Source organism: Medicago sativa, chromosome 8, assembly GCF_051527215.1.
Source record: "Medicago sativa cultivar Bolivia chromosome 8, Bolivia_mono, whole genome shotgun sequence".
Taxonomy (NCBI): domain Eukaryota; kingdom Viridiplantae; phylum Streptophyta; class Magnoliopsida; order Fabales; family Fabaceae; genus Medicago; species Medicago sativa.
Genome location: NC_140756.1, coordinates 55,657,068 through 55,679,826, shown reverse-complemented (window position 1 = coordinate 55,679,826; position 22,759 = coordinate 55,657,068). Strand labels below are relative to the sequence as shown.

Below are 22,759 nucleotides of genomic sequence, written 5' to 3'. Positions count from 1 at the left end.
ACCATGATACTACTTTATAAGTTAGTTTCTAAAATATCACTAAAAAATTTATTTGACAAATTTATCTGGATGTAAAGGAATCTACATGGTCAATACACGAAGATTAATCTCTAAAACTAAATTATTTTTTTAATAGTGATTTATTTACCCGTGCTTGGCACGGGCTCCATACTAGTTTTACACATACACCCAATGATGTATTTCCACATCAATTAATTAATATAAAAACACGTGAGTTGTCATATTCATTAATTGATATAACAACACATTATTGAATGCGTGTATAAAATAGCATGCACTGACATAATATACTAAACTCAAATAAAAATACCATAATTGTTTTTTCCACAATGAAAAGAAGAATTAATTTTGTGGCTATACATAACAACATGAATCCGCGAAGATGAGAATTAAGAGGTAGAAAATCAATGCTTAATAGTCATCGTCGGATTGTAATGAATTATTCTTGGACATATTAGAATTTTCCATGCAATTATGTACGCTATACTCTTGTCCTTTTTTCATTGACTGACTTTTAAATTGCAACTTGGGAAAAATCATTCCAATATCTATCTATCTATCTAGACTTGGTTGATTTGAACCCCACCAACACTGTCTGCATGAGAATCTCTCACATTTACACAAAATGACGAAAAATAGAGAGTGAAATAAACGTTAATATTATTAATGATAGTGTAGGAAACTCATTTTTAAACCATTATATATGTATCATCCCATCAGCCCCTTGCCTCGTCTCTCATACACACACACTAAGGAAAAATGGTGAATCTATTATCTTGTCTCTTACTTTTTTTGATATCATTGCATTGTTTTGTGGCTTGCTTAGCTACGAATACAAAAAACATCACAACTGATCAATCTACTCTTCTAGCATTTAAATCCCTCATTACTTCAGACCCCTATGATATGTTGTCTAATAATTGGTCAACATCCTCTTCTGTATGCAATTGGGTTGGTGTAACTTGTGACGAGCGACACAGTAGAGTCCACAGTTTGATTCTCCGAAACATGAGACTTAGAGGTACCATTTCCCCAAACTTTAGGAATCTGTCCTTCCTTGTTATACTTGACCTCAAAAACAATAGTTTCGGTGGCCAGTTTCCTAAAGAATTAGGTTGGTTGCGCCGATTAAAGGTGCTTCATATCAGCTATAACGAGTTTGAAGGGAGGATTCCTGCATCGTTGGGGGACTTATCACAACTTCAGTATTTGTATCTTGGCGCTAACAATTTTAGTGGTTTTCTTCCGCAGTCTATTGGTAATCTTCGCCAGTTAAAAACTTTGGATATTAGTCGGAACAGGTTGTATGGACCCATACCACAAACGATTTTAAACATGTCTTCACTTGAACATATCAATTTAGTGGTTAACTACTTTTCAGGTACTCCTAGCTCTGATATTATGTGTCATACTTTGTATATTTTTTGTATTCACACGATTCATGATTTTATAATTTCAATATAGGATTTATTATTACTCCTCCCGTTCCACACTAACAGCTGCACATATGACCAATCTATAAAAATAAAAATTCATAATAAACTCCGCATAGGTAGGGCGTGGAAGCCCAAATTATGCGTCAAAAAGTATTTGCAATGTCATTTACATCGAGAAGTAACAAAAGATTAATGATAAAGTTGACAATAAATATAAAAAACATTGAAATAAATATTCATTAAAAAATATTATCCGAAGCATGAGTCTTAGAGGTATCGTTTCCCTAAACTTGGGGAATCTGTCATTCCTTGTTATGCTTGACCTGAAAAACAATAGCTTCGATGGTCAGTTTCCTAAAGAGTTATGTCGGTTACGCCGATTAAAGGTTATTCATATCAATTATAACGAGTTTGAAGGTGGAATTCATGTAATCTTGGGGGACTTATCGAAGCTTCAATATTTGTATCTTTGCGCTAACAATTTTACTGGTTTTATCCCGGAATCTATTGGCAACCTTCAGTTGTTGAGAGAATTGGATACTAGTCACAAGAGACCAATACCTCAAACAATTACAAACATATATTTACTCAAAGTTCTCTATTTATTTTCTAACTGCTTTTCAAGTACTCGAACCTCAGATATAATGCGCCATCTTTGTTTGTTTTTCACTATTTGTGATTTAAGAATTTTAATATAGAATTGATTACTCTTTTCCGTAATATTTATCATGCATTTGACCATTTTACATATATTCATAAAAGATGAAACGTGAAAGAAATTTTACTAATTTATTCTCCTTTTCTTTTTATAAATTTTACTACAAAAAAATTATGAATCAATTACGAATTTTTTTTGCTGCATAATATCTTAGAAGTAATGCACATGTTATTAATTAGATTTTACAATTAAAAATTAGAGTGCAAATTCATCGACATGACAATAAAGACGTTTTAACTATGTTGACATCCTAAATATTATAAATATTATAAAAATAAAAAACAAATAGCACATCTTGGGGGATTATGTCAAAATAAAAAAAATATCTCATGCTTTGGAATGGCTAGGTGATATGCTCGACATTATGTGAGAGGAAGAGGAAGAGGGAAAGGAAGAGGAAGAGGACGCGGAAGAGGATGAAGAAGAGGAGAGAGAAGTGCAAGAAATATCAAAGTGTTGAGTTTTTTTTTCTTTTGCTTTTTGCTTGTTGTTCTGATTTATGACTATTTTTGGAAGAAGAAGAATAATAATAAGAAGAAGAAAATGAAGAAGAGGAAGAGGAGGAGGAGGAGGAGGAGGAGGAGGAGGAGGAGGAGGAGGAGGAAGAAGAGGAAGATGAAGAGGACAAGGAGAGAAGGATCAAAGAAATATCAAAGTGTTGAGTTTTTTTTTTCTTGTTTTTTCGATTTATGACGTTTTTGTTTTGTTTTAGTCCTCGGATTTATTACTTTTTTTTTTGTTTTGGTCCTCCGTTTTATGACTCAGACAAATGTTTGCCACATCAACCTCTATTTTTCAAATCAGTTTTTTTTTTAACAAAAACTAATAGCAAGGACTAAAATCAAAGCTTTTACAACTTACATGGTTTGTTTAGAAAAAAAATGCATGTACGAAAATAAAAAACTCGCCAACTTACAGGGACTAACTACATATCATGTCCAATAAATTTAAGCCAAAATTATAACATGTCCAATAAATTTTCAAACTTACTCTATCAAGATAAACTTCCTCTATTCCATCTTCGTTGGTGTCTGGATTTGAAAAATTGGTTTGGTAAGAGACACTGGATATTTTCCTGATATTTTTTATTTTGAAACAGAAAATTTTTCTACGCTTAACCAGCACAAGAAGTGCAAAGGCCAGCAAAAACAATAATAAAAAAAAAAACGGGTGTCGTATTTAGGCAGAACACCACAGCATACCCGAAAAACAGCATCCAAGCCCTCAAAAAACACAGAACATGCCTCCCCAACAGAAACTGGTTGCCCTCCCAGCCCAAAAACCAGATAGAGGCCCATGCAGAAAACTCCGTGCACCCCCTAAGACAACAGCACACCAGAAACAAAAAAAAAAAACTGATATTGAAATGTAAACTTGAAGAGGAAAATTAAAATATAATATATTAATCTTACAATGTTCAAGGTAATGGTATTACCAACAAATTTCTTAATGATTTTAAATAATGAATTAAACAAATAATAAAAAGCTAAGCTTATTGATTAATATAAACAAGAAATTAAATAAAAAAAAGAATTAGATGAAAAAATTATAGAAGGCAGGAGTCTGAAACAATGAAATTATAGAAAGTAATAACATAAAACATGTGAGACTTCATCAATTCATACACTCTAAGTTTTTGCAATTTGGTTTCGCGCACTTGGTTTGGATCTATTGGATTATGCTAGTGTTGTGTGGTTGATTATTACTCTGAATTAGAATTTTAGGTAATTTTACCCTGTAAGACTGTTTTGAATCATACCACCCCATGTGGGTTGACTCGATTGTTTTTTGGTCAACTTCCACTTTTATGTCCTCCCACTTTTATACTTTTTTTTTTTTTTTAATTTTGATCAACTTAGGGCCGCAGATCCTTATGCACCCCGTTAGCTTAAAAAAAAAAAAGAGCAATGATATTTGTACATCCATTTATTGACAACTTTAGTGACAACTTTGATTCTCTATATTTTTATTGGTAAAAAATAATGGAGAGAGAAAAAGGAAGAGAGATAATAATAACATAATGTAAGTATGAGAGAGAAAGTTGTTAAAAAGTTGTAACAAAATGGTTATACAAGTATCGTTTCTCAAAAAAAAAAAAAAAAGTGAGACTTTATCAATACGAACCACAATGTGAAACACACATGCTTCCATCCCATTTTGTGTGGCTTCTCTAATAGCAGCAAAAACTTGGTTCTTCATAAATGTAAACACGTCAATATCAAAATTCCCCTGAAATGAAACATCCAGATCAAAGCATTATATGTGCTAATTTAATCTCCAATACATAAAGCATAAATGATCCATCCTTCAAGCAAGACAGCTGATAAATAAATTTACTCTCACAATTCCTTCCAGATATCCCCTTGACAATTTTAATCATAAAAATAAGTAAAAACACGTAAACATCATTCCTGTTAATAACATATATAGTAACTAGTTTGGAAACCCATGCCAAGCACGGGCTAGAATTACGACTATTTTTTTATTTTATAAAATCTAATTAAACTGCAAATTAATTATTTTATACACAATATATCAATAGAACACATCGTTATCGAATTTTCTATTTTAATATTGTAAAACAACTTATAAAATAAGACAATTTTGTTTTTCGTGATGAAGGTAGTATTTAACTATTTATTTTGATTGGGTGTTTGAGCTATCCTAATTAAGTATTTGTCTTTCGTTTTTCAGGCGACATATCATCGATTTTCAAATTCAACAACTCATTGTTGCAAGATTTGTATCTTAGCTTTAATAATTTGTCAGGCAATCTTCCATCAAATATTTGTCATGGGCTTCCAAATCTTAGAATATTTGATATTTATCAAAATGATATTTCCGGTGAGATGCCGACTATCTGGCATCAATGTGAAGAGATGGAGGGATTAGATCTGTCATTCAATAGTTTCAACAAAGGACCCATGCCAGGTGGCATCCGAAACATGACCAAACTTCAACAACTATATCTTATGGGCAACAACTTGGAGGGTAAGATATTTTCACCGACAACATTGTCTGTTTCTTACTTGTTTCTCTATAGTATATGCTTATAAACTTTTTTTTTTTGAAGGAAGTATATGCTTATAAACTTGATAAACGACTTATTTCTTTAAGGATGAAAGTGTCCAGGTTTTGCAAAATCTGTATTTCTGAGATTTAATTTAAGATTGGCCGCAATCCCATTTTTTTGTAAATTTTCATAAAAAACTATATATCTCTTTCCAATTTATTATCACTATAATATTCAAATTTTAGTTTAAGATGTAAAAGATCCCACACACTGGTCTTATAAAGCACAAAAAGAGGGGTTGAGGCATCATAACACTATTTGGTAAAACAACCAATAAAATTAGTGGTTCCATTAACTTAGGTCTTATTAACCGGTATCTCTGGGACACTGGTTAAGGAATCCAAAAATAGAATTTCTATCTTGGAACTATAAATGTCACTTTTCATCAAGTCATAATTATATTACTTTTTAGCAAAAAATTATTTTTTTTTGTGCTTAACCAATTCCCCTAGGGCACTGTTTAACATTTTCCACTTACTTTTTTGATGTTTAACCAATGCCCCACACGGTTTAACATTATCCATTACCCCCTCGGTTTCTTTTTATAAGCAAATTTTACTTTTTAGATTCATTCAATTAATGATGTATATGGTCCATATTATGAACCACATACATCATTATTTAAATGAACCTAAAAAGTAAAATTTGCTTATAAAAAGAAACGGAGGGAATAACTTATAAGTCATTTACTATTAGCTATCAACTAACTTATTATGAATATGAAATTAAATGAAAAACATTTGTTTACTTTTTTTTTTCAATTAAGACAACAGTTGTAAATGGAAAATGTTAAACAGTGCCAAAAATGATAAGCTTAAAGCTAATAAACATATTAGTTATAAACTCATAATCAAATAACGGTTACCAAATAGATCTTTTTTAATTAGTCATATGAGCTTATAAGTTATAATATATCAATTATAAGATAACTTATTGTTCTTGCCAAAAAGCCCCATAACTCTTCTTAACTCGTAAAAGAATTTCTTAGTAAATATACAAAATTAAAAGTATTTGCCTTAGTATATCCTCAATTCTTTCACCGCGCCTGTTGGAAAAAAATAATCCCAATCTGTGACGATAGACTAGTTAATAAATTTATCTATTTTATTTATAACTTAAATTTTATTCAAAACGAAAGGAAAAAAAAAGGTAAGGACATGCATAAACATATTTTATTTAGAACACTCTCGAAATATTATCCCTACATTTTTGACCAATAAAGAAGCTCACCAAATCCTTCAAAAAAAAAAAAAGAAGCTCACCAAATAGTGTTGATTCCTACTAGCATATTTTAGTCAGAATACTCCTCCCGCAATATCATCCCAACACCTGTTTATTTTTTTTTAGCAAAATATTACTAACACCAATACCAAACACAATACATACAAGATATCTTCAATTACAAGAAGGTACACAAGCGAATCAGATACATCGCTTAAACCTGTGAAATTGCTAACCAAATACAGACAGAGCAGCAGAACACCAAACTCCAGTCCAAAATTTCATGTGAAATGACCAAAATGCCCCTAGGGACTAAAACGACTCAAAATGACTCAGAGGAAATTTTAAAAATGGATTTTACCATGAAATTAAAGCAAGAGCTTATTCAGACTAGTTGAAAAGACTCAGACAAATTTTTAGAAATTAAACAGAGTTTTAACATGTGAAAAGACTAAAATGCCCCTAGGGGCTAAACTGACTCAAAATGACTTCAAATGCAATTTTTGAAATGGATTTTGACATAGAATGGAAACAAAGACCTACTCAAACTATTTGAAAGGACTCAACAATTTTTAAAAGATTGAAAGAAATTTCAACATAGGAAATGACTAAAATACCCTTCTATGTGAATTTTGCAAATAACATTGAAATAAAATGCAAAGAAAGATGTAATTGATCAGAGACATATCAAATGACTTGAAATACAAGAAAAGAAGAATTGAGCTAGTATTTTTAGGTCCAATATTAGGGTATAACACCTAGGGGTTACAAAATTTCTAATTCACCAAGTTTGCAGGTGATACCAGTGAGTCCACTGTTGAACATAACGCAAGATGTTTGACAGAGGCAGAAGATCTAGCAAATGATGAGAATTTGAAGTTTAAATACTTTCCAAGTTCTCTAACAAAGAATGCCTTCACGTGGTTTACTACTCTTACACCACATTAGATCCAAAATTGGACTTAATTAGAGAGGTTATTCCATGAACAATTCAACATGGGCCAATCTAAAATAAGTTTAAAGGAATTCGCGAGTGTTAGGAGGAGTTCGACTGAATCCATTGATGATTATCTCAATAGGTTCAAGTTGCTGAAGATAAGATGTTTCACTAAAGTGCCTGAACATGAGTTAGTCGAAATGGCCGCTGGTGGCATAGATTATTAGGAAGAAACTAGATACCCCAACCGGTCAAACCAGTAATGCAAGTTCAACCTGAGGTGGTCTTGGTAGATAGAAATACTGATGCCGATGAAGTTGTTAGGAATGTCCAACAACAAAACATAGGAGCACATAACAACATAGCCAATTTGGTCGAAAATATAATGGGCCAATCTAAAATAAGTCTAAAGGAATTGGTGAGTGTCAGGAGGAGTTCAACTGAATCCATTGATGATTATCTCAATAGGTTCAAGTTGCTGAAGGTAAGATGTTTCACTGAAGTGCCTGAACATGAGTTAGTCGAAATGGCCGCTGGTGGCATAGATTATTCCATCAGGAAGAAACTAGATACCCCAACCGGTCGAACCAGTAATGCTAGTTCAACCTGAGGTGGTCTTGGTAGATAGAAATAATGATGCCGATGAAGTTGTTAGGAATGTCCAACAACAAAACATAGGAGCACATAACAATATAACCAATTTGGTCGAAAATATAATGGCTCAAAATGGTTTAAATATTGGCCTACATAGGCCAAACTTTGTTTCTCCTTTGTCGAAATTGGTATTACAATCTGAACTTCCTAAGGGTTACAAAATTTCTAATTCACCAAGTTTGCAGGTGATACCAGTGAGTCCACTATTGAACATAACGCATGATATTTGACAGAGGCAGAAGATCTAGCAAATGATGAGAAATTGAAGTTTAAATACTTTCCAAGTTCTCTAACAAAGAATACCTTCACGTGGTTTACTACTCTTACACAACATTCGATCCAAAATTGGACTCAATTAGAGAGGTTATTCCATGAACAATTCTACATGGGCCAATCTAAAATAAGTTTAAAGGAATTGGCGAGTGTCAGGAGGAGTTCAATTGAATCCATTGATGATTATCTCAATATGTTCAAGTTGTTGAAGGTAAGATATTTCACTGAAGTGCATGAACATGAGTTAGTCGAAATGGCCGCTGGTGGCATAGATTATTCCATCATGAAGAAACTAGATACTCAACACTTGAGAGATATGGCCTAGTTGGCCGATAGAGTTCGACATGTTGAAAGACTAAGGGCTGAGAATGCCAGAACTCAAAAATATTACAAATGGGACAAGGTTGCGTATGTTGACTCAAACGAAGGCAACCAAGAATTCTACATAGCTTTTGGCAATGTCTAAAGGCAAGAGGTTGACATTGCTGAACTAAAACTAGGGCCCCCCCTATACGTGTAAATCGTTAAGGCCCTCAGATGAGAAGAATCCTGTCGAACTAAGAAATGAAAGATATGTTCCCAAAACATATACGTTCGATGTAACCAAATGTGATGAGATTTATGATCTCTTAGTTGCTGATGGTCAAGTGGTAGCACCCAAGGATTTAAAAATCCCACCACTAGAACAACGTCAAAAAAGAGGGTTTTGTAAATACCATAACTTGTTGGGACACAACACTTCACGATGTTCCCTTTTCAGGGATTTGGTTCAGAAAGGTCTCAATGAAGGCAGATTGAAGTTTGGAGATAAACCAAAGCCTCAAATGCAAGTAGACTCTGATCCTTTGAAATAAGCGACTATGAGGTATACTGACATTACATGCTGCAACATGGTTAGAGCAACTATTGATACTGTCGAAGAATGGTTTGTTGACACAAAAGTTAAGGCTAAAACTGATAGCACAGAGTTCCAGATGGTGGCCATTGTCGAAAGCCTAGAAGACAATGAAGAGCCCGTTATAGGGTCTCAATTTGGTGAACAATGAGTAACTGCCATCACGTCTGAGCAAAATGCGTGGAACAGGATCGTCGTATACTTGGTCGAGAAATGAGATAAAGAAGGACTTGGAGGCTAAATTGCAACAAAAAATGGTTGTAGGAACTATCAAAAAGGATGCTTTCGAAGCGTTCACTAAAGAACCCAAATAAATGATGGTAGAAGGCCAAAAACTCGATTGTATCTTTGATGATGAGCCTGTAGGATTTGAAGAAGAGCCGCCACTCGCAAACAAAATGATTCAAGCACAAGAGCCTTTGGAGGAAATTGATTTGGGAGATGGGTCGGTCAAGAGGCCAATTTGATGATGAGCCTGTAGGATTTGAAGAAGAGCCGCCACTCGCAAACAAAAAGATTCAAGCACAAGAGCCTTTGGAGGAAATTTATTTGGGAGATGGGTCAGTCAATATGCCAACTAAAGTAAGTTCTAAAATTGGCCCAGACTCCAAGGTTTGGTTAACAGGACTGTTGCGAAAGTATAAATATTGTTTTGCTCTGGACTACAGTGAAATGCAGGATTAAGCAGAAGTGTGGTGGAGTTGAAATTACCAATTTTACCAGACAAGAAGCTAGTAAAGCAACTTCCAAGAAAGTTCGCACCTCAGGTCGTGTCGAATATCAAGGAAGAGATTGAAAGACTTTTCAAAAGGAAATTCATATGAACTGCAAGGTATGTCAAATGGTTGGCAAACATAGTTCCCGTACTCATGAAGAACGGGTCTCTTAGAGTTTGTATAGATTTTATAGACTTGAATAAGGCGAAACCAAAAGATGAATACCCAATGCCTGTGGCAGAAATGCTAGTCGATTCTGCAGCAGGATTCGAATATTTAAGTATGCTCGACGGCTATTCTGGTTACAATAAGATTTTTATTGCCGAAGAGGATGTGTGGAAGATTGCCTTTAGATGTCCAGGGGCTCTGGGTACATACGAATGTGTGGTGATGCCTTTTGGGTTAAAGAATGCGGGAGCAACGTAACAGTGAGCAATGAATTCGATGTTTCATGATTTCATTGGTAAATTCATGTAAATTTACATCAATGACATTATGCTGAAGTCTTCATCAGAAGAATACCATTTGGAGCATCTTCGGTTGTCATTCGAAAGAATGAGGAGGTATGGATTGAAAATGAATCCATTGAAATACACCTTTGGAGTGCGTGCGGTCGACTTCTTAGGGTTTGTCGTGCAATAAAAAGGAATTGAGATAAATGAGAATAAAACTAAGGAGATTTTAGAGACGAAACCTCTGTCGACAAAGAAAGAGAAATTCAATCACTGTTGGGAAAAATTAATTTTTTAAGGAGATTCATATCCAACTTAAGTGGTAAAACGCAGGTTTTTTCGCCACTACTTTGATTGAAAAAAGAGGATAATTTCCATTGGGGTAGGATCACCAACAAGCTTTTGATACAATCAAAAGTTATTTAATAAAACCCCTACTACTATTGCCTCCGATTAGGAACAAAAATATGAAATTGTACATTTCAACATCTGATTTGACAATAGGTAGCATGCTAGCCCAAGAAGATGATAATGGCGTCAAAAGAGCCATATATTATCTAAGCCGAGTTTTGAATGAAGTTGAGACCAGATATAGTCTCGTCGAGAAATTATGTATGTGTTTGTATTTTTCATGTTCCAAACTTAAGCAGTATATAAAGCCCGTTCGTGTGTCCTCACACCTCGACGTTGTAAAACATATGCTCTCGAAACCAATGCTGCTTAATAGAGTTGGGAAATGGGTTTTAGTTTTATCCGAAGTCTCATTGGATTACCAACCCTTGAAAGCTATAAAAGGGCAAATTGTGGCTGATTTCATAGTTGACCATTCTTTGGTCGAAGCAACGCAAGGCTATGTGGAAAGCCAGCCTTTGACATTGTACTTTGACGGTTCCAGCCATAAAAATGGAACTGGAGTTGGTATTTTCATACTATCCCCGTTGAACATACCAACGAAGTTTAAGTACAAAATTAGGGACTTTTGCTCCAATAATGAGGCTGAATACGAGGCCTTAGTAGTAGGTTTGGAGATTCTGCTAGGTCTTGGAGAAAAGAATGTGGTGATAAAAGAAGACTCAGAATTGGTGGTGAAGCAGTTAACAAAGAAAGACAAATGCGTACGTGAGAATTTACTTTCATAATTTGTTTCTGCAACATCTTTATTAAGCAATTTTGAATATGTGTATCTTCAACACGTACCTAGAATTGAAAACCAAGTGGCAAATGACCTGCCACATGTTGCTTTAGGATATAAAATTTCCATAAAGAAATTGCAAGAATTAATCTAGATTAAGGATAAAAATTTTCCTATCGAATATCATGCGACGGGATTGTCCATGACAAAACCTGTAGGGGTAGAAAGGGAGCCAGATTTTTGTAATCCATACTGCTTTTTCGGGATTATAAAATCCGAACCCCTCCTAAATACCCATCGTGTGCCAAGAATTAAGGGAAAAAACATTTCGGATTATATATTCTAAACAGTATCAACACAAATATGGAGCTTGTTTGTGACATGGATAGCCAGTTTAAGGAACATACTAGTCTTCCTAAACCCATCCTTGTGTTTTAGATCATTGTCAGTTGCTCCTGTCGTGTCTCGGTCGAAAATCTAGTTTTCGGACTACTTGATGAGATTGCTCTAAAACTTCCCCAAAAAATCTAAAAAATATAAAAAAAATTGTATTAGTTTTATTTGATTTTTAGAATTTTTTGGTGGTATTTTTATATTTTTTATATTTTATTTGACTTGTTTTAACATTTTTTTTACTGTTTTTTGTTGTTTTTTAAAAGCGAAATTCACAACTGCTAAAATGGAAGAGATTCTGATTGCTGCTTATATATAAACATATTTCAGATTCTATAATCCAAAAACATCCAAACTGTATTCGGATGATAGAATAGTTTAAGAGTACTAGTAGCATTTAGGGTGGGACAAGGAAAGATCCCATCATGGGAAAGTTTTTTTCAACCATTATATTGAAATGAAACATTGAACTTATTAAAGGCTATCCACATTATATCTTTTTCTCACTCTCTACATCCTCTGAACGAGACACCAACAAACCCAGCGGCTGCCCCATTGACCTCGCATGGAAACCTCCCCCTCATGCCACCGTCGAAAAGGCAAAGTTGTCATAATAGTCGGTGCAACAGGCTTCGCTAAATCACGTCTCTTCGTTGAACTCGCCACCGTCGTCGTCCTACCGCCACCATCATCACCGGAGTTTTAGCCTAAATCTATGAATGAATCTTGATTTGTCTCCCCCTTCACCCTCTTTCTATTTGTTGTACATTGCTCTTCTCTTTTGGCTTGGATTTGTTGTGGAGGTCAATAGGTGGATTTTGAGCAGTTGTGTTGTTGGTGGTGGTGGTAATGGTGGGTGACTAAGTAGATACATGAAGGGAAGTGAGAAGGACGATGGAAGATAATGTAAAAAGAATATAATGTTGAGAGACTATTATAATACTACGGTCTTTCTTTGATAAAATAGTTAAAATGTAAATTTCTCATGGTGGGGAATTCTTTCCCTCACCAACCCTAAATGCCATCAAGAGTACTACGTAGAATCCTAGGTATTTAAATCTAATCAAAAATCAAAAGAGAGTTTAGTTACCCATTGTCGCGTTATTTTTTGGAGGTCATGCTATTTTATTAGCATAGACTCACAATTTTTATTTCACGACTGAACTTTTATTTTTTCAAAAGAATGGGAAAAAGTTGAAATACCACATTTTAAAAAATTTAGGGTTCGAGGGTTAGTTATATTTAGGGAAGGTGTTAGCACCCTAAATATCCATAGTATTCTATGGGAACCTCTTGATTTTATTTATTTTTGGGCTATAACTTACTTGCTTAAAGAAATGGGATCAAATGGTGATTAAAAGAAAAAGAAGATTGTTTTTAATTACATTTTTTATGTTTTGGAAGGACAAGGTTCTTTGTATACGTACCTGTGAGGGATCAAAACCTCGTAGTTCGGGGTAAAAATTACCGTTTGATTTGTTTTGTGTTTTTTTATTAATTTTGAAAAAGGTTTTAAGAAATAAAACCCAATCTCTCAAAAAAAAAAGCCAAAGTGGCAAAAAGAATTTGTTTGTGTTTTTATAATAAAAGAAAATGACTCAAAGTATAATTAAGTTTGATTGAAATTTGATTAACAAAATAAAATTAAAAAAGGGGATTACTTGATTGAAAATCAAGGTTTATTATGAAAATGATTTTTGTGAATTTTTGATTATTTGCATGTTTTTGTTCTTTTTAAATAATAAAACCTAAAAATAAAACTAACATAGCAATACAATAAAAAGCGTGAGAATTTTGTAGTGATGTTGGATTACCACAAAATCTCTTTTAATCTAACCTAATATTTTTGTTTTTTTTCTTGATATATAAAAACTAAATAAATAATAAAGTAAAGACATGCATATTTTTGTGATTATTGATATGACAAACTCCTAAAATACCATCTAAATGCAAATTAAAAAATATATAAAAAATGACCCAAAAACGAAACAAAACGGGGGTATTTTAAAAAACCTTGAAACCGAAAGGGACAAAAAGGAGTAAAAAAAGAAGTAAAACTCGTCAACACAAGTCGAAAGAGGGAGAAGAGAGGAAAAGCACAGGAAGCATCAACTGTGAATTTCGGTGTCCACAATGGGGTGCGATTATGGTGCTGCATAAATCCAGAAATGGTTTCTGTAAGTTGTAATCCAAAACCATTAGATGTACTTAATGGTTTCCAGCAGGTGAAAAAAACTAAGGACCCAGAGCCATTGTCATCATTCAGTTTTGGACTGACGCAATTGGAGGAGGAGGAAAGAAATGGTTTCTGTGAGTTGTACTACAAAACCATTTTGCTGTGGAAATGGTTTCTGTGAGTTGTGCTCCAAAACCATTAGATGTACTTAATGGTTTCCAGCAGTTTTGGAGGAGGAAAGGAATGTCGTTGGAGAAATCCGTGCAACCTCGCCAGATAAATCACGTCGAAGCGGCGAACAAAGGTAAAAATCAGGTCGGAGCGAGCGAGCAAGGCTTCAGAGGCGTGTGTGCGATAAGATTGTGAGAGTGTCAAGGAAATCTAATGGTTGCGAAGTGTTTATGCATGGTGCATAAGGAAATGACTTATGAATCATAACTTTGCCCGTCCAGAATGCACTGTGTGAGCTCTCTATTTATAGAGAAAATTCACAGCTAATATGTAAGAAACTTTGGGAACAAGTAATGCACATATTAGATCTAGTACAAAAATATGTCAATTGAGTACCAAAGTATATTATATTGAGTACAAAAATATATTATTAAGTACATAAATATGTTATTCAGTACAAAAATATATTATTGAGTATCAAAATATATATCAGATCAAACACTAAAATATATTAGATTGCCTACCAAAATATTTCAGATTGTGTTCCAAAATATTCTAAATTGCGTTCTAAAATATTTTTGCAAAACTTGGGGACAATGAAAGCACTTTTTTTTTTGGGTCAAGTGAAAACACTTTTTAATAATGATCAAATTTAATTTAATTTTTCATTTCCAAATAATATTTTTCTAGTGCTTACTTCGTTCACATAATTATGTACCCCCATTAATTAAAGGTATACCCCCACTATATAATATTATGTCAAAAATTGGGGTATGACACCCTTGAAGAGCATAACTAACAAGATACGGTTGATATATTTTGGAAAAGCGTCAACAAGCTTAACTCCAAACTCCCTAGCATTCCTATGGTTGCTCACAACTTCCTCTCTTTTTCTATCTCAATAGTGTTTAAGTTACAAGTGATAAAAAACTAGAACTGACTGTATCTCTATTTATAGAGGTTTAGTAAATGTACATTCGATAGTTGTAGTGATGATCGCCTAGCAAATCGATGTTTCTTTATTAGAGGGAAAACCAATTATCTTCATATATTTTTTGAAATTGCCTTAGTTCACTTAGCGGACCAAATCTCGCCTAGCGAATTGCCTTATGTATTTGTTTCTATAACTCTCTGTTTTGACTCGCTTTCACGTTGATGAGCTCGTCTAACGAATCAAGCTTATCCCCAAATTTCTTTGTGATGTTCTAGCAAGGCTTCTAGCGAGTGTACTTGCATCACTTTGTTCCGCATTGATGTAGTCATGTCCAAAGCCTACAAAAAGGTGCGGGAAATATACATAATAGCTTTTTCGCATATTTTTGTGATATAAACAATATTTACATATAATTGGGTGGGTTTTATATTAGATTACTTGCAAAACAAGTTGATAAATGTTATGGAAAATAACTATAATTAGGCACTTATCAACTGTCTCCAACTTAGAACTTTATTTGCCATCAAACAAAAGTCCTTAAAATTCTGGCACACAGTAAAAGATGTGAGCACGATGTCAAGACACGCGGAATGTCAAGCACAATGTCAAGACATCATGACAACACAAATAACGAGTAACTAACAGTAGATAAAATCTGAAAGTAAAAGCCACAAGTTATTTCACTACTACAAAAATGGGCATATATAGCGTTTTTTTTGGGCTTTAGATAGCTCTTTTGAAGCTCTATTGTAAATGGCGGTGTAAAGGTAATATATCGCTTTTTTCTGTATATAGCGCTAGCTAAAGCAGGGCTTATATAGCGCTTTATGTCAAAAAGCGCTAGCAAAGGTTCTCCTTAGCTAGCGCTTTCAAAAATAAACGTCATCTAAGACATGTTTAAAAACAACGTTTTTGTTTTAAAAGCGCTATGTAAAAATAGGTTTTAAGAGACCTTCCTCTCACGTCCTCTCAATCACTCTACCCGTGATAAGGACAAATATAAACAAAATGGAGACACTCTCCGAGAAACAGAACCCACTCTTGCTTAAAAGCTTACGAATGATTCACAAAATACAACTCAACTACAAGTCCGACTCAGACATCAAGGTGATACGTGACTGGCTCAAAAACAGCAATGGACAAACTAAAACCATAAATGACTCTTTTGCGTATGACGACTTCGGTAGTAATCTTAGGTTTAGAGTCTTCCTTTATATTTCCATGATTCTGAATGGGATTTTCTTCGCAGGCTAAACAATCAGCAGACCAAATATATGGTCTTCACAATATTCTGAGAGAAAATATATCATTTACTTAAATGTCTTGATATCCATTTTAGGAAACACGGTAATGCAGAAACCGACCACTGTAGTTTCTAGAATCGCACATTTTTTGGACAACAATCGACGTGAATCATATCTTCAATAAAATCTTCAGTGATCTCTGTTTTATCTTGGTTTTCGGGTGTCAAACATTGATTGCGTTTGAACCTTTTAACCGGTGATATCTTATTTTTTCTTGGGAAGGGAAAAAGTAAGCAAAACCCTTGAGAATCGAGGTCCGGGAGTTGTTTTCGCTACGGGAAGGTGTTAGGCACCCATAACGACTATAGTATCCTATAGGAACCGTCTTTAATTTCTACGCGCACGCTTTATTTTTAAATGCTATTTTGAAATGTTATTTACACCTAAGGACTTACTAAGTGAAGATTTGGAGGGAGAATAATGTGTTTGAATTTTTATTTTATTTGAATTGAAGGAATTTTGTTCCTTGCCTACGTACCCGTTTAAGGGATCAAATCCACCGTAGTTCTCTTCCAAAAATGTTTTTGTTTTTGTTGGTTGATTTAAAGTTTGAAAATTGGAATTTGGAGAATAGAAAGAGGCCTCAAGGGCATGAGATTGGAAAAAGGTGAGGTGGAATTAGTTATTTTTGCAAAATGTGGTCTAAGTATTATTAAAGTTCATTAGGATTTTGATTAAGAAAAGAAAAGGGAAATACAATGGGATTTTGATCCCAAGGTTTATTAAGAAAAACATTTGAGTGAAATTGTTCATATTTTTTTGGAAAATTGATTTTTTTAAGCGTAAATCCTAAGCATTCATCTAAACATACAATCCTAAGCATACATCTAAACATGCATATTCTAACTATATACCTAAAGTGGTGTGTGTGCATGTGTCGGTGCTTGTGTCGGTGTACATCATTAGAGTTCATTGTCCTTTACATCATACGCTAGATACATTCTATGGTCTTGCAAGAATTTAAAAGCATAGAAAAAAAATATTACAAAATTTCCTAAGCTTTACACTCTAATTTAGTATGGGAATTAAAATGCAAGAAATGGAACTAAAATGGGAGGATGAAGTATGCTTATGAATGAATGAAACATGAAATGAGATAGTTAGTAGCATAAGGCATAATAGGAATTGGAAATTATAAGCAAGAAAAATACTAGAACTTGTCAAAAATTAATGCAATTTCTAACCCAAAAGTAACTAAATTCACCCAAAATCTTACCATAATACCAAGACAAGTACATGACTTATAACCCCCACATCATGACAATTTCTTAAAAGGTTTTATCATAATTAATGATATGAGAGTTATAAGAACACATTCAAGTCACAATCCATGATACATTTAGGCATATTTAGCACTTAATTTTCACAAAACTTGCAACACAAGTAATTGACAAGTCACATTCACAAACAGTAAGCAAAGGACCCAAATTAGAGATAAACATATCACAAGATTGCACATCACATGCTACTATCAATTTTACAAAAAAACATGGCAAGAATCCACAAGAAATTGACCCAAAAGACTAACAAATCACAAATGACATTATATACTTGTTTAAAAATTTTTTAATATGTAAGACAAACACAAAAATATCAAGAAACACATTAAAAACACGTAGAAAATTTTCTAGAATTTTATCAAAACATTTTTAGGCCTGCAGTGGTGTAAATAACAAACTATAGTGTCAAAATAGCAAGGAATAGGGGCAAAACGAAGACTGTAAGAAGATCAGGCCCAGGTCCAAGGGGAAAACGGACTCTGGATCATCCAAGTGCCTCAGAGGCGTTGGATTGATCCAGGTCAGTTTTAACCTAGATCCAACAGTCAAGAACGTGCAGCATACCATAAGACGTATCAGGCACACACAAAGATTAAATCTACACCGTACACATTTGAGTGTGATTTGGAGATTCGAACAAGATTCTTCAGAAACCTTGAATCCTGGATGTGTTCTTGATGCTTCTGGTAAATTCTGCAAAGAAACTGAAAATAAATCAGTTCTTGACCCTCTTCTTCTTCACTGATCGAACTCAACCTTCGATTTCTTCGTCTTCTCCACTGTGATCGTGTGGATTTGCTGCTTTGGTGGCAAATTCACACTGGAATTGCAGTGTTTCAAGTTCGATGATGAAGATTCAGTGATGAATCTCTGAGAACTTCGTTGAATTCACTTCAATTCTTTATTCTGGTGAAGCTAGGGTTTCATCAATGTTCTTCGTGTTCTTGTTATTTCTGGCTTTTTGATCGTAACTGAATAGAGAGAGAAAAAGGAATTCTGTTTCTGTATGTTTGATGTGTTGGCAAGTTGTGAATGGAATTTTCCCTGTGCATTGATGACTTGGTCCCTTATATAGGCTGCCATGTGGCCTTGGTGGCCAATGGTAGCTCGCCACCTGTCTGGACTTGTAGCTAATTCGACCCTTGCTGAGTTTGGGACTTGAGGGTCTTTCTGCAATTGCTGAAAATTCATGGACCAATTTGTAATTCGAAAAAAGGACTGGACTGCAAATAATAAAAAAAAAAGACCAAAAAAACTTGGAAAAAGAGAAAAAAAACTTAGTTGTAATTGACCAGGAAAATAGAAGTTTGACCTAACAAGAAAAAAAAGCTAAAGTGCAATTTTAAAAGTTTAAAGGACTAAAATGAAAATAAAGATAAAATTGGAATAAAACTGGTAAATTGGAAAAAATGTAAAGTGAAACGATTAAAATTGGCAAAACGGACTAAAACGAACCAATGGCTTAAACGAGGTACTTTAAAGTAACCTCTCTCTGCCGAAATTTCGCGTGAAATGACCAAAATGCCCCTGGGGCTAAAACGACTAAAATGACTCAGATGCGAACTTTAAAATGGATTTTTTAATAAGGAAATAAAGCAAGAGCTTATACAAGCAAGTTAAAAGACTCAGAGACAATTTTTGGAATTTACACAGAGTTTTGACACATGAAAAGACTAAAATGCCCTAGGGGCAAAACTGACTCAAAATGACTTCAAATGCAATTTTTAAAATGGATTTTGACATAGAATTGAAATGAGGACTTATTCAAACTACTTGAAAAGACTCAAATAAATTTTTACAAGACTGAAAGAAATTTTGACATAGGAAATGACTAAAATGCCCTTTTATGTGAATTTTGTAAATAACACTGAAATAAAATGCAGAGAAAGATGTAATTGATCAGAGACAGTTCAATTGGCTTGAAATGCAAGAAAAGAAGAATTGAATTAGTATTTTTAGGTCCAAAATTAGGGTATAACAATCTCACATTTAAAACAAATCTTCCAATGCTGCGAAACAGGGCATGCTACGATGTCGTACCAATATGTCGAGACATCTTGTCCACCATATTGCTAGAACACCTATTTTAACAAAATGCGGCCAATCACAATCTACAAACCTAACTTTCCTCAAAAAGATAAAAGTTCTCCCTTAGGAATTGATTTGAATGCGAGAATGAATTCACAAGGTTTTCAGTGAATTAATCATTTTGAAACAAAAGATTGATAATGCATGATTCAATTATAGATTTTAGTGGTAAATCTTGTGTTTGCTACTATTCTTGAATCAAACCATTAATTTGAAATAAGTTTTAGATACAAAATTCATCTGTACATTCCAAATCAATAGCATGTCAAATATTGAATCAAACCTAACAAACTTCTTTATTAATAAATAGTGAAATTAAAAACATATGTGAAGTGAAACTCACATCCGACAATTATTCTAATATCCTGATCAAGTTAGGAATTCATCTAAGCTTACAAGTTTCAAAGAATTAGAGCATAGATCACTAAGGTCTTTTGAGCATTAGAGGATTAAAACACAGTGAAGGGAAGGGTTACCTGTAGCTCTTTCAACAAAATTTCATACATAGGGAGGCCACACCTATCATACCGACCTCATACTCAATAAGTCTCACCTAGGGGAAACCACTTCCTAGTCGGCCGACGACGTACCAACACAACAAAAAGAAAAATGTATCCTACCAGGTGACGCTATATAAGGACCTAGCTGTAATCACCAACAAAGAATGAAGACTCCAAAGCAGCCGTTACATTAAATTCCATTTTAGCTTCACTATTTAAAGGAAATGAGAAACATGTGTCTGGAACCTATAGGACTCCTCACACCACCAGATGACCTCCCTCTTACCGAATGATATCCCAAATTTCCTATATAAACTCTTACCAGTTTTCAGAAAAGGGGATAATTCTCAAGGTCAGTAATCATTATGGTGTGACTAAACGTTTGAGATTGTACCTCGAGAATGTTACCATACTTGAGCACCACCAGACATGTCGCCTTAATCAACAGATTTGTGGGACACACATTAACAACCTCTAAGGAGGAGGCGTTTCAAATTTGCACACATTAAATGATGTACCTTCCTTCAATCATCACCTTTCAACTCCCATTTATTGCTTCTTTGCAGATCTCCTCACACTACAGACTCGCTGGGAGAAACGACAAAAAATCGAAGGCCAACCATGAATTTTCAGACATATACAAGCTATTCACGTCATAAAGATATTGAGGGCTTAGGGGGAATTTGTTCCAGGCCGGATTTCGGTCCAATTCAACAGACTTATTAACCCATTATACCACCTTGGGGACACTTAAGGGAGGTCACATGTGCGCCCTATCGCACAAAATCACCACCCTAAGGCTATCCTATCCTACCCGTCCAACCAATCTCTAACCACATCCCAGAATCTCCAACGGGTTTCACAAAAGCAGTTACAGTGAGCTCGCCTATATAACCGTGGCACCACCGCCACACCCAAGTACAATTAAATTTTAGACACTTTCTACTCCTAAATTATATATTATTTTGAGCGTTGGAGAAGTTACCTATTTTGAATCTTTATTCCCCACTGTCGAATGATAGCCTCTACCGTACCGGAGCTCTTCCTTCACCGTAGGGATCGTCTTCAACATGAGCGTCAAGATCTTGTTATCATAGTTCTGTTTACGAACATATTATATATTATATGTATGTATGTATGTATGTATGTTGAGAATTCCTTTCTTAAGTGAGAGTAATAGGAATACATTAACTTCCCTCAAAAAAAAAAAAAAAAAGGAATACATTAACCTTTGGGTTAAAACTCGATGGTTAAGATTAAAAATTCCTATTTAAAATACAACACCGCCCTGTATTCTAACTACTAGTATAGTGACCCGTGCCAAGCACGGGGAAATAAAAACTTTTTTAATCAAATTTATAGTTTTTATATTATGTTATCTTAAAGTTATAAGTGTGGTTATAATTTAAATTTGACATGGAAAAAAATATCATCTTAATTCTGTATATATTTTGAAATATTTAAACATTGCACATAACGATTAAAGTATTTAGATTTATATTTATACTAATTATTTGTAGTATAAGATGTACTCATTGTTAAACTTAGCATATGTAATATTTTTGCAAAAATACGTTGACGTACTGTATGTTATTATTTGTTGACATAACATATTTTATTAATCATAAAAACTAAAAAAATTGTATTTTTTTATATAATAGTCAGTGTCAGATGTATACACCTAGTCCGTGAATGCAAACGTTAAATTTTTTACAGGTGTGTATAAATATAGTTTGGGATACAGAAACGCCGATTGTTATTTGTTTTTATTTTTTACAAAACCAATGGTCTAATGTAAATATTGTATTTTAGGGTAACAACGATGAAAAAAAAAAGTTCCGCGCATTGTTATACCTGAAAAGTGCATCAATTAAAAGTCAATGACAGGAGGATCTACTTATATAGAAATTGCATGTCATGTAATGACCAGTACGCCTAGGGATGGCAATGGGTACCCCATGGGTAGGGTACTATAGTATCCATCTCCATACCCGCGTTTGTAAAAAATGTTCGTACCCGAACTCGTACCCATGTGGGCAACAACTTTAATACCCTTCCCCATACCCTTTGGGCATCTAAGTGGCCATTACCCGCACTTTAACTATGAAAAGACAATAAAAAAAACATCACAATTGAAATAAAACTACGATCCAAAAAATTTCAAATAAGTTAAGCAGTTTTTAGTCTCAGGTTTAGGCTTAAATACCTAAATTAATTAATTAATTGTACACTAAAAGTAAATAAATTATTTATCATATTATATAAATTCGTATATGTGGGTTGCGGGGCTGGGTAGTATAACACCCTTACCCGTGTCCGTACCCATTTAAATCTGTGGATATTACCCGGACCCGTGCCCAGACCCATGAAAGCGGGGTTTTATCC

At 34.1% G+C, this 22,759-nt stretch overlaps 2 protein-coding genes across 2 annotated transcripts; both read left to right on the top strand.

The window, feature by feature from the left end:
* Positions 1 to 752: 752 nt before the first annotated feature.
* On the top strand, positions 753 to 20,478 carry LOC146899684 (uncharacterized). Its single transcript, XM_085737588.1, has 2 exons — positions 753 to 1,402; positions 4,870 to 20,478. The coding sequence occupies exons 1-2, from the start codon at positions 781 to 783 to the stop codon at positions 5,229 to 5,231; spliced, it is 984 nt and encodes a 327-aa protein (XP_085593714.1). The 5' UTR covers positions 753 to 780; the 3' UTR covers positions 5,232 to 20,478.
* Positions 1,685 to 2,167, top strand: LOC146899685 (uncharacterized; the record flags this gene model as incomplete). The annotated part of the gene is made up of 1 exon (XM_085737589.1): positions 1,685 to 2,167. A coding segment is annotated over one exon (471 nt), but the record flags the coding sequence as incomplete, so codon positions are not given.
* Positions 20,479 to 22,759: the final 2,281 nt, after the last annotated feature.